This window comes from Mus caroli, unplaced genomic scaffold (assembly GCF_978045245.1).
Source record: "Mus caroli unplaced genomic scaffold, Mus_caroli_1 scaffold_4, whole genome shotgun sequence".
NCBI classification, from domain to species: domain Eukaryota; kingdom Metazoa; phylum Chordata; class Mammalia; order Rodentia; family Muridae; genus Mus; species Mus caroli.
In genome coordinates, this window is record NW_028227259.1 from 119,832,467 (window position 1) to 119,845,944 (window position 13,478).

The 13,478-nt window shown below is 43.5% G+C and overlaps 1 protein-coding gene across 3 annotated transcripts in view; it reads right to left on the bottom strand.

Annotated features, from left to right (window-relative positions):
• Bicdl1 (BICD family like cargo adaptor 1) overlaps window positions 1-13,478 on the bottom strand; it is an 82,992-nt gene that overhangs the window by 24,227 nt on the left and 45,287 nt on the right. For all 3 annotated transcript variants that reach the window (XM_029477602.2, XM_021163032.3, XM_085837067.1), the window contains exon 3: window positions 959-1,075. In XM_029477602.2, the coding sequence (XP_029333462.1) occupies window positions 959-1,075 (117 nt within the window). The remainder of the gene's footprint in view (window positions 1-958; window positions 1,076-13,478) is intronic.

Consider the following 13,478-nt stretch of genomic DNA (forward strand, 5'->3'; position numbering starts at 1 on the left):
CCACGGGAGCAATCTCTACTTACTTCAAGGACCTGCTGCTCAATATCGGTGGGAATTCCAAGGGAAGGGAGGAAAGAGGGGAACAGGAGGCAGAAAAGAGAAGATATTGACAGACTTTAGGAAAAACATCCTCAGGTCACTTATGACGCAGGGAAGGTTTCTCTGGGCTGAGCACGATGGCTGAGCCCTTCATCACAGGTCAGGGGTTCCTGCCGTCTGGCTCTGCACTGTCTCTCAGAGTCTCACCAGGCAAAGGGATGACGGTCCCTGCAGCGGATCAGGTGGGCTCTGCCCTCAGGAAGAGCCCCCTTTCAGCTGGTGTGACTCTTGCTCTGTGTGCAGACCCCATGCTGCTCACAGGACCACTCCACAAGCACGACATTCCTCTTGCCCTGGTCTAGCCGGTGGCACAACCCTTGCTGCCATGCTCTGGCCTCAAACAGGTTACACTACCACCACGTTTCAGGTATCATACAAAGTATTCTCATTGTTAACTCTTCAACAGCATCTGCTGTCACCCTCTTCTATAAAGCAGAGGTTTCTGTTCTACTCTGTGGGGCTTCTGGTGAGTTAGTACTCAGAGTTCTCTGTATGATGCCTGGAACATGGTGGTGTACTGAGCTAGACCTAAGAGGAATGAAGAAGGGGGCAACATCCTTCCTCAGTTGTGTGTGGTAGACCAGCAAGGTGCTTCCTGTAGGAACTGTTCAGTAAAAAGTAGGTCATTCCTGATTTCCACTCCCTCAGCTGTAACTCTCAACAGCTTTATTCTTCCAGACAACAGGCTGCCCACAGGAGCAAGGAGCAAGTGTGCCCACTTAGGTTCTCACAGGAACGTCTCTTTGGATGTTTCAGAACTTTTTCTAGAGAGCAGGGGGTTTATTGCCAAGCCCAGAGGACTCTTTATCCAAATACCCAGAGGACAGTTTCAGGCGCGGCCACGCAGGGGCTCACTCACCTCGGCCTGCAGGCTCTCCAGCCGGATGATATGCTGGTTGGTGGAGGAAGTTTTCTCCCGGAAGTCTTCTTTGAGAGCATGGACCTGCATGGAGAGCTGTCTCTCAACTTCAGATGCCTGCAAGAGACAAGATGTTTTCAGAATGGATCAAAGGGAGTGTGCAAGAGAAGTCTGCTGTGATTTTCAAGTCTCTCTTTGCACGTGTGTCCCACAGAACTTTAGGGTGAGTGTTGGTTTCCATTTTCACCATAAATGACAGCCTAGGTCTGAGGCTACTTCACTGACCAGAGGAAACAGGTCCAGAAACAAGTCAGCCCTCGAATGCTAGCTATCATCAGCATCATTCTGTATACAGAAGCTCACAAAGTATCTACTAAAGTAAGAAAGTATCAATGTTTTACAACACTAAAATGGCCTTACTACCTTCTGCCTTGGGCTTTTGATTATTTTGAGACAGGCCTCACTGTGTAGCCTGGGCTGGGCTGAACTTACAGCAACCCTCCTGCACCAGTCCTAAGCACTAAGATTACAGATCCCTCAGCCCCTTCAGGAATCCTCTATCATGCCCCTCCCCTCCATTTCCCCAGCCATCACTACAGACATCTTTTTACCTTGTCTGTTGTTGTATGGCTTCTCTTCAACATGAATGCTGTTTAGAGCTCCCCATCATGTATAGTATGGATCGGAACATGAATTCTGAGGGACACTTGTGACACTCCCAGCTGTCTGGGTTGGGGTCCTCAAAGGTGATCTGAAGCAAGGTCTCCCTGGTCATGCATGAACCTCTCACAAGAGCCTGATGTCACCAGGGGAAGCCCAACATGGTGCCCTGTCAGAGGAAAGCCACAGAGCCCAGCAAGGGCACTCTGTGATCAATCTGAGGGTGCTGGAGCTGAGAAAGCTCGAGGGAAAGATCACCATGCTCTGGAATAGTTAGAAATTGTTTTCAGAGAAGGGGGGATGACATTGGTGAGGTGTCTGCTGAGCTGTTCCGTGAGGCACTCCATAAAGGGTCTGTCTCTAACAGCTCTTTTTACCTTCAAGAAGAATGTCATCAGTTGTCTATCTTTGCTCCTGCTTTGGTTCCATAAACTTAGCATATATTACCTCACTGGACTAGAGAACCACATATAAGTCTTAACATATTTCTGCTAAATGAAAACTTTTTGTTTGTTTGTTTGTCTTGTTCTTTTGTTTTTCGAGACAGGGTTTCTCTGTGTAGCCCTGGCTGTCCTGGAACTCACTCTGTAGACCAGGCTGGCCTCAAACTCAGAAATCTGCCTGTCTCTGCCTCCCGAGTGCTGGGACTAAAGGCGTGCGCCACCACGCCTAGCAGCCAGACTCTCTATTTTTACCTTTTAAATAATAAATCAAAAAACACAAAGCAGGGTAAATCCAAAGCAAACACCCTTTCTGTTAGAACTCAAGCTTACTTTCAGTTACTGCTAGCTCGTTTTAGATTTCTCAAGCACTATCAAACAGGTACCTTCTCCCGTGGAAGTCACAGCAGTAACCTTTACCAAGGCAGCGACTGTGGGGACACTTCCTGTGCTACCTCTGAGGAGGAACACATGCAGGGAAGGAGGGAGAGGAGCTGCCACAGACCAGGGACAACAGGAGGGAATAAGTCCTGGGCTGCCCTCAGAGCTGGGCTGCAATCCTGCCTCCCACAGTTTGAAGGAGCTTTACCCCCCTCCCCTACTCCCACTGCACACATGGGCAAGCCATTTTTAAATGCCAAGAGGTTTTATTTAGCACACTTGAAATTTCTTACAATGGCATGGAGGGCCCATCATTAAAACTCTCACACACTACAGTTTGACTGCTTGTTGTGAATTCATTAAATTTGGGAGGTTGAAATATTCAGATAAAAAAAATACTGTTTAAAGAATACACAACCCTGGGCTCTTCATGTCACTTCCGTGTGTGTTTATCATGTGCTCTGTACACATCCACACCCAGACCCTTCCCTTGGTCCCTTTCCCAAGTGTTCTCCTCTCTTTTCCTGCCGTGTACACACACATCTAAAGTCAGGTTCTGCGTGTGAGAGAGCGTGCCCTCCTCTTTCCTCTTCTTCCCCTCAAACACACTTAGATCTGTAAAGCCCTGGGGTAACTCAGGGAAGGGTGAGTCTCTCCAGTCCAGCCGGCCCGAGGAACGCTCCTGGGGTAACCAGCTTCAATGGGACTGCCCTAGAGAAGGGGTTCAGTCTCTCTTCACCATGGGGGTGTTCAGGGATGGACGTAGGTTGTCAGGCTTAGTAGGAAGCATCTTAGCCTGTTGAACAATCTATGTCCCTATTTTGATCAAGTTCAGATCTTTAGATATGACTAAAAGAATATTAGCTACACACACACACACACAATCACCTCTTAAGTGTGTATACACACTTACACTCCTCTCTAAGGCTCTATCTGTTTTCTGATCAAAGTATCAGGAAGCATCATGAAGGCCTTAGCTGCACAGTGAGTTGTGACATCTCTGAGCTAGGTACTAGCAGGTTCTCTAAAGAGACGACAGAAGGTGACATGGAAAAAGTAAAGAGCAAACAGCTTTTCATTCTTTCCATATGATGTCCATAAATTAAATGAGTCATTTAATCTCTGTGTTTCTCCTCTAAATTATAAACATATTCAACTGGGCGTGGCAATGCACATCTGTGACCCCAGCACTTGGGAGGCAGAGGCAGGCGGATTTCTGAGTTCGAGGCCAGCCTGGTCTACAAAGTGAGTTCCAGGACAGCCAGGGCTACACAGAGAAACCCTGTCTCGAAAAAACAAAACAAAACAAAAAAAAAAAAAACCAACCAAAAAAACCAAAAAAACAAACAAACAAAAAAATTAAACAGATCAAATGTAAAATCCCAAAGTTAAAATAATTCAAGTTCTTAGTCTGCAAAGATTTTTAATCTCCCAAGAACAGGCAATAAAAACAAAACAAAACCAAAAGAAAACAAAAAAATGGGACAGGCAGTGGTGGTACAGCCTTTAATACCAGCACTCTGGAGGCAGGGGCATGGGATGAGAATGGCTGCTACAGGCTCAGGCTCTGAGTATGTGGAGCAGCTGGACCATTTGGGAAGGATTAGGAAGTCCCTGGGGCAGGCTTTACGGTTTCGGAAGATTCACATCATCCGCAGTGTGCCTGCAGTTCCTGCTTCAGCTGGCAGTTATGAGCTCTTGGATGTCCCTGCCACCCACCGTGCCATCCCTCCGCCATTATGGACCCTGATCCTCTGAAACCCCATGCCTAATCCAATGCTTTCTTTTTAAAGTTACCTTGATCATGGGGTTTTATCACACCAATAAGAAATTAACTCATACAGCATTACAATTAAATGCTGGTGTGCCCAAATTCATAAAAGTATACTAATGGAATTAAAAACACAGATTAACATCAATTCATAACCAGTAGGTGATTTCAGTATTCCATTTTCTCCAAAAGATAGGTCATCTGAACAACAACAACAAAAAAAAAAAAGAAAGAAAGAAAGAAAGAAAGAAAGAAAGATATCAGAATTAAGTGATATTATACATCAAATGGACTAACAGGTATCCAGAATATTTCACCTAAAAGCCAAAGGCCATATACTTGATCAGCATCCAAGGATAAAATAGACAGAAAAAACCCAAAACAAACCAAACCGCTCTCATGAGTGCACAAAGTTGTGAAGAAATCAAGAAAGAAAACACTCTAAGTGAAAATGACAACACACCAACCCTCTGGGCACATTAAAGGCAGGCTACGAGCAAACGCACTGCTCAAAGTGCCTATGTAAAAAACCAGGAAGAGAACAGATAAATGACTTAATGATAAATCATAAGAACCTGGGAAAAGCAACAAAACAACCCAAAATCCAGGGGATAGCAAGAAATAACAAAAAAGAACAGAAATAATAAACTGGAAACAATACAAAGGATCAATGACTCTAAGGTCTGATCCTCTGAGCACATAAAGAAGATTGACAGACAGTTGACGTGACTAACCAAGGGGAGAATGAGAGGCAGCCACTCAATCAGAAATATTGAAACAGACACCAAGAAATTTGGATTATAAGGGAATATTTTACAGACATGTACTCCCACACTGGGTCTAGAAAGCAACACACACCTTTAAACCCAGGACTAGAGAGGGCAGGTGGATCTCTTTGAGTTTGAAGCCAGCCTGGTTTCCACAGAGACTACTAGGCTAGTCAGGGATACACAATGAGACTTTGTTTCAAAAACAAAAACATGCATTCCACTAAGTTGGAAACATCTCAAAGAAATAAACTAATTTCTAGATTTATCCAAACTGCTAAAGTTAAAGCAAAAGGAGAACAGCAACCTAACTAGACCTGTAACAAGTGGGGAGACTCAAACAAGCCCAGGCCCACAGAGATCCACAGCACAAGGCTACCAGACTTTCAAATCCTTCTCACAGTATTCAAACAAGTAGAAACAGAAGGAACACTTCCAGACTCCTTCTACAATTGAATACAGTATCCAACTAAGTCCAAAGTAAGGAAAAGAGTTACAGACCAATATCCCTGGAGAACACACATTAAGTAATTCTCAAAAAAAAAAAAAAAAAAGGCTTGTAGTCGGGCGGTGGTGGTGCACACCTTTAATCTCAGCACTTGGAAGGCAGAGGCAGGCAGATTTCTGAATTTGAGGCCAGCCTGGGCTACAGAGTGAGTTCCAGGACAGCCAGGGCTACACAGAGAAACCCTGTCTCGAAAAACCAAAAACCAAAATCAAACAAAAAAACGCCCAAAAAACAACAAACAAAGAAACAAAAAGGCTTGTAAATAAATCAGTATGGGCATAATAAAAAGGATTATCTACCGTGACCAAGTTGACTTTACCCCAGAAATGCAGGGATAGTTCAACATATTGGCCAACAAGTCAATAAATGTAATAATAATAATAATAATAATAATAATAATAATAAACCCAAACAGGACTTCAAGACTAAAATCACATTATCAACACAGGCTGAAAAGGCCTTTAACCAAATGTAAGTGTCTTCATGATAAAAGGCCTAAATAGCACAGGACTGGAAGGAACATAGCCCTAATAGCAAAGGCTATCCAGGAAAACCCCTGGCACCTCCTCCTGAAAAGGAGAAAACTGGAAACAAACCCATTAAAACTAGAATGGCAGAGCTGTCCGCTATCCTTACCCCTCACAAATACAGAGCACCAAGCACTAACGGGAGCAATAAGGAAGAGAAGGAAACTAGAGAAAGTCAAATAGGGAAAGAAGAAATCAAAGTATTCCTGTTTGCAGATGCTATTATACGTGAGAGATCCTAAAATGTCCATGAGAACGCTTACAGAAATGATCAACAATGTCAGCAAAGTGGTGGAACACAGAATCAACTGGCAATGACCAGCTTTCCTATACACTGACAACAGATACGCTAAGGAAGAGCTCATGCTCACACTCCCACTCACAACGTCCTAGAAGAAAGTAAAATACTTAATAAAGCTAACCAAGGAGGTGAAGGAACTCTACAAGGAAAACTTCGTATCTCTGAAGATTGAGATAGATACTAGAAAATGGAAAGACCGCCCACATTCTACCAAAAACTACTTACACACTTAAACCAATTCCATCAAAACCTGTATCTCATTATCCTCAGAAATAGAAAAAAATTATCCTAAAACCTCATCTGGAACCACACAAGATCCTGGCTAGCCAAAGCAATCCTGAGTAAAAGCTATAATGCTAGAAAAATTACCATTCCAGATTTGAAGACATATTACAGAGCCATAGTAATAAGCAGTATGTTACTGTCATTGAAACTAGACTGTAGACCAACAGAACAAAACAGAAGACCCACACATGAGTACACATAGCTATAGGTATTGGATAGTTGACAAAGATCCAAAACATGCACTAGAGAAAAGAGCATCTTCAACACAAGGTGCTAGAAAAATGAAATTAGACCCATACCTATCACCTTCAAGAAGAATTAACTATAAGTGGATCAACATGCAACCTGAAACCCTCAAGCTGCAGAGCATACAGGCAGGACCCTCCAGCTCCAAGGCTCAGTGGCAACCCAGCTGAGAGTTCACGCCTCAACAGCAAGAGGCAGAGAGCACAGTGGGAATGCTGTGAGTCTTTTGAAACCTCAAAGCCTGCCCAAAACTGACACACCTCTTATCCTGTCCCAGCAGGTCTACCAATTAGGGAGCAAGTATCCACAGATATGAGTCTATTGAGCCACTGTTGTCCCTAGGGATGCAATAGTGGCATTTATATCTCAGCAGTAACCAATACCTATCTAATTGAACTTAACATCCGCTCAACAGGAGGGAAATCATTCCTGGTCCTGAAAATCTAGTCAACTACTTAGGGCTAGTGAGGTCCTGGACCTTAGAGGAGAACCATCACTTTTCTAAACCAGCATAACTCCTAACAGCATTCTACATATCTATCCTTATACACATACATCAGTACAGCTCTAAGCCCTCACCAAACCAAACCAAACCAAACCAAACCAAACCATCCTTCTCTTTTCAATAGACAGACTGTTGCAGAGAACAACCTGACACCCAAGACTCAGGGGACATTTCTGAAGAGTAGATGCAGGGTTACTAAGAGCCAGAGGACCAGGAAATTTGCTGTGGGATTGTGTCTTCTAGAGATGACAGGGAAGCGTCCCGTATAGTGGAACAATATGATCACCTAAACAAGACCTAACAGGGGCAACGTCGATAGGTGTGCTAACAGGAAAGGGGCAATCAGAGCTAAGGACTGCTGGGAGCAGGAAAGTGAGTCCTCTCCAGGGATGAGCCCTCTACTGTTTATCCAATACCAAGTGGTCAGGCCTGTAACCCTATACACACAAGCAACAGCAGACAGACCCAGCAGGTTGTATTTGTGTGCATGTGTGCATGTGTGCATGTGTATGTGACGGTGACAGAAAAGGAGGCTTTGATTCTGAGAGGTAGCAAGGCAGGGAGACATGGAAGAAGCTGGGAAAGGGAAAGAAGAACATGAGGTAAGTGTCCAATCTTGTCTAGGTTTGACTTCCAGCATATGAACTGAAGACAAAATCAGTATGTACACATAGCATGGTATCATGGTATTCACTATGTAACAGAACTCTGTCATCAGCAGTAGTAGAGAGCGCTCAGATATGTAAGTGACGGGTGTCGGGCACAGGAAACAAGCACTGCACACGTGGGCTTTGGGTGGAGGCTTAAATGCTGATCTCCAAGAAGCAGGGGCCGAGCAGTGATTGCTAGAGGTTAGCAAGGGTGTTGGGGAAGAGAGAGGCCGGTAAGTGGACATGGGATGAAGTTAGGGAATAACTCCTACTGTTATAAGAAGATAATCACTGTTGCCAACAGTGACTATTTGAATATTTCATCAAAGTTAAAGGAACAGCTTTTGCTTGTTCTTGATACAAAAACAATTTATGTGGAAACAGATAAACCAGTTACCCTGCTCTCTTCACACATCATATGTACATTTATTTTATCTTTTGGAGGTTTATCTTTATTCTGTGTGTATGAGTGTCTGCATGTTACTATGTGGACATGTATGCAGGTAACCATGGAGGCTGGGAGAGGGTGTCAGAGCCCTTGGAACTACAGGTGATCACATGGATACCAGGAACTAAATCCTGCCTGGTTCCCTATAAGAGCTTCAGGTATTGTTAACTGCTGAGCCATCTCTCTGGCTCCCTATATGCAAATATAAATACCACAGTGTAAGGTCCGATGAGATGGCTTAAAGGTTAAGAACACTGGCTGCTCTTCCAGAGGTCTTGAGTTCAATTCCCAGCAACCACATGGTGGCTGATCTGTAAGGGGGATCTGATGTCCTCTTCTGGCCTATGGCTGTATATGCAGCAGAGCACACATACACTAAATAATTATTTTTATATATATATATATATATATATATATATATATATATATATATATGTGTGTGTGTGTGTGTGTGTGTATGTTAAAAAAAGAAATACAACAGTGTATTACACAACTATGCATAACTACTGATAAGTATAAAACACACTGAATACTCTCTGTAATATCTGAGTATTCTCAGGAATCTATACCGTCTCTCTTTAGAGTATACATACTCCTTTTCCCATAAGATGTCTGAGTCTTGTTTCTCTTCTGGATGCCAGTGGTGCCATTTTATTAACAAGGAAAAATAAAACTTTTTACTTTTAAAAAATAGGTAAAATCATAGGAGGACATCAATTTAGGAGATTAAAAAAACAAAAACCCTGTAGGTAACCTGGGAGAGATGGAGATCAAGAACTGTCCTGACAGGGAATCTGATCACGAGATGTAACAGGCACAGCCAACACCAGAGAGCAACATTGTTTACTTTGAAAAATCTTCCACTCTGAACATACACAGAGTCTCCCTGTGTCTTAGCAGCTGGAGTGGAACAGCCAAGGCAGAACAAAGAATACACATTTGTACAAATTAGCAGGTGGGTTAAGCACAGGACTAAGGCAAAGTATGATAATTAGCTTAAGAGAAAGAAGAACAAAATACACAGCTACATGTCTCTGAGAGAATCATTCAACTACTTATACAAATTTCCCTATCTGAAAGGTGACTGATTACCCTGTATGAAAGACAGCATTGAAAAACAAAAACCACAAGATGTTTGGTGCAGATTAAGCATGTAGTATATGACAGCTATTATTATTTTAAATCATTCCTACTTCTAAAAAAAAATTGATTGATTGATTGACTGTATGAGTACACTGTCGCTGTCCTCAGACACCAGAAGATAGCATCCAATCCCATTACAGATAGTGGTGAGCCACCATGTAGTTGCTGGGATTTGAACCCGGGACCTCTGGAAGAGCAGTCAGTGCTCTTAACTGCTGAGGCATCTCTCCAGCCCCAGACAGTTATTATTATTAAGTAAAAGTCTGAAATAGAATACTGATATTTCCTATAAAGAACATACATAACTTGAAAAAGTTGAAACCTTGGTAGGATCTGGTTTAAGCCACTAATTTAAATTTGCAAGTGTGGAACTGAGGCACAGTGAAAAGAGACAGACTTATCAGCATAAGGCATGAACATGTGTGAGGGCCAGGCCAGTAAACTCTTGGCTTCCATTTCATGTTCTTTCCTTTTTTGGGGAGTGGGGGCTAAAAAACAAATAGCCATGTTCTAGATGCTTGTCAGGGCTGGTAAGAATTCCTGCTCTAGAATAATGTCCAGTGCTCTAGCATGGGAATGCACGTGAGTTCACAGGAAAGACCTGATGAGGTTGCTGTGGCCTGTGGCCCTGTGTAGAAGCAGTATGCGTGAAAGCCACTCTGACATTTAAGACGTGTATACCCTGGAGAGAGAGAAGGCTGGTTTACTCTGGTTTTGATTTGAGCTAGCTTCAGACACAGAACATAGTAGCAGTTCTGTCATGACCATTCTTTGACTCCCCATCACTGAGGTAACCCCTCAGTGTCAGAGACCAGGAGCCGCAGCAGTCCAAGCATCCACTGAGGGAAAAGGACACATGCTAGTCCGCTTTCACTTATGAAAGAAGACCATCATTCACTATCAGACCCCTCTTGATAGTTTATAAAAATAAATAAATACACAAATAAATAGGAATTTAGAGAGAAGGGGCTGAGGAGCTGGCTCAGAGGTTAAGAGCACTTGTGGCTGTACTGATGTTTGGTGCCCATCTTCCTTCCATTTCTGGGGGATCTGATGCCCCTTTCTAACCTCCATCAGCACCAGGTATATATGTGGTGTATACACATACAGACACACAGGCAAAACATTCATACAAATAAGTAAGCCTTTTTAAAAAAAGGTTTGGCCGGGCGGTGGTGGCGCACGCCTTTAATCCCAGCACTTGGGAGGCAGAGGCAGGCGGATTTCTGAGTTCGAGGTCAGCCTGGTCTACAAGGTGAGTGCCAGGACAGCCAAGGCTACACAGAGAAACCCTGTCTCGAAAAACCAAAAAAAAAAAAAAAGGTTTGAGAGAAAAGATTTGTAAGGTTTTTCTGAGGACTTACATAATCAATACCACAATCCTCTGTGCTAATCTGCTGGTCTGGCCTTGATTTAACTCCAGCATAGATGGGACACTACTTACTTAATCCGCTTTCCTTGCAGACAGAGGTAAATTATGACTGAGTTCTTGTGGGGATAATGTCTTCCAAACACAGTATTTAAAAAGAATGTGACTTTTCTTCTCTAACAGTTACTGTACTGTGTAACCTCAGAAATTCCAACTCTGCCTGATCCAGGGCTGAGGGAATCCCTCCGGAGGCTGTGCCAGAGACATAAACTAAGGTTAGATGCTGTCGTTGACATTACCGTTTTAATCTTCATCCTTATAAAATGCAGCAACAAGCGCCGGTCTCACAGAGATTGAGCAAGCCATGACAATGGGGCAAAGGGACCAACGGAGGACAGAAGGAACTTCAGCTCTAATGCAGCTCAAATCCGTCCTGGCCCTTCTCTAACAGCCCCGACAGTCAGAGAAGAGGAGCCCCAAAGGGTCAGGAGGTAATGGAAGGGAAGTCCTCAGAATACAACCTGGTGCCTCAGGGTTGGAAATACAGTGGACTTCCTGGATCATGAACAGTTTGCGCCTTCAGAAGAGGATGGTATGGAAATGCCTGTGAAACTTTCCAAAATCAACAGGAAGGCTGGGGAGGTGCACAACAGATGCGATCTATGGAGAACACGAGGTCCTCACCCGAAGACAACGACGTCACAGAGACACACGGCTGTGCCAAATAATAACAAGGAAAATGCGAGTACTTAAATTTTCTCCTGCAGTCAACATAGCTTTCCAGGGGACTTAACTAGACTTAAAACATGGCTAAGGAGTAAGAACACTTTTTTTTAACTTATTTACTTGTACTTGGTATTTTTTTTAACCAACACATAAATGCAGAGACTATGTCTCTAACTCATCTTGGTTCCTTAATCGAAATAAATTGTGCGAGATGAGATTTCAATACTTTAAATGATTAGTCAGTCAGTCCAGCTATGACCGTAGAAAATAGAAACAGGATTAATCTAAGTCCCAGAAATGCCCCTTTAGCAAGGTCCCAGCAGTATCCCCAGGGTATTAGAGAGCTAATTCCATCTGATGCCAATGACCCGGCACTGGTACAGGGTACTGTTTGTCCTCATAGGCTCGAGCCAACTTTCTCCAGGCTTTGATGTAAACTACCCAGGACTAATCCGTGGGTTTTCTGCTCGTGCCCTCACACTGCTCTTGCATGTGGAAACTTTTAACACTTAGAACCCTCAAATTCTTTCCCTGTGCCCTCTATAGAAACTGTCAATTAAAATCCTTTCTTTTACAAGGTCATTATCATTTGATAGAAGATGGGAGTTGAATTTTGGGGAAGGAAGACCACATTGGGAATAGAACTGAGGGTCTCAGGCATGCTATACCACTGAGCTACACTCCCAGACTCCCTCCCCCATTTTGCATCTGGATCTTGCTATTGTTCAAAGCTTGCCTCAAAACCTTGAGGCTCAACTGTTCTCCTGCCTCAGCCTCCCGCATAGCTGGGGCAAAATGCACTCACCATTGTGTGGAGCCTGAAATTTTTGGGGAACTTGTCATTAAACAAACCAAAGAGTATGTGAACAGGCTGTACATTCAAGACACTGTTCATGCTAACAGCATAGATCATGTTGCTGGCCTCAAGTTTTGTGAGATATTTTCTATGTCCAAGCACTGCTCTGCTTAACATTTGTTATTTTACCTAAGGATACTATGGAAGAAGTAGAATTCATCCTGTTTTATAAAGTAACTGAGGCTAAGGCCCAAGCTAATGCTACCACAGGGCGGTGGCCTAGGGGACAGGCTGTCCTCATATCGGCCTCTGGTCAGATTCACCATCAGAACAAACATCAGATTGGTATTTCTTCCTGAATGCTTCGAGATCTCTTTTGCAACTTATCTCAGCTTTGCCTGTCCCTTGAAGTTCGGTTCCCTTACCTGCGACTGCCTACTTAACACAGCTACTTAACTGTGCTCAGTGTGTTTAAAATCCAAACTCCTGACTGACACAACCTAACCACTGTAGCCTAGATTGGGCAGATCTACCACTACAGCTATGAGATCCCTTGCTACTTGCGGCTTCTTCACAATCCTGTGAATTTAACCTCTGACATTTACCTCAGAGGCATGTTAATGTTAAAGAATGACACGCTGGTATTTATACTGCTGTTAGAACAGTGCTTGGCATGTTTGGACCCTGGGAGTATTTAGTGAATAAATATCTAGCATCCTGTGCTTCCTCCCTGCTCCACTCTCACCCAGCCATGTGGACTACTTGCCTACACTGCTGGCTACAGTCACGTTATCGGTCTCTCTGCTTATTCTCCTGGGCCATAGAACACCTTTCAATAGTTAAGTCAGGTCATGTGACTGCTCCAAGACTTCTAGAAGCTTTCGTTTTATGCAACACACTCCTTATAATATTTTCTTTATCTTTATGTGTGTGTCCTCAGGGGCCAGAAAGAGGCACTAGATCCTTGGACCTGGAGTTATAGTTGTTGTGAGCTGCC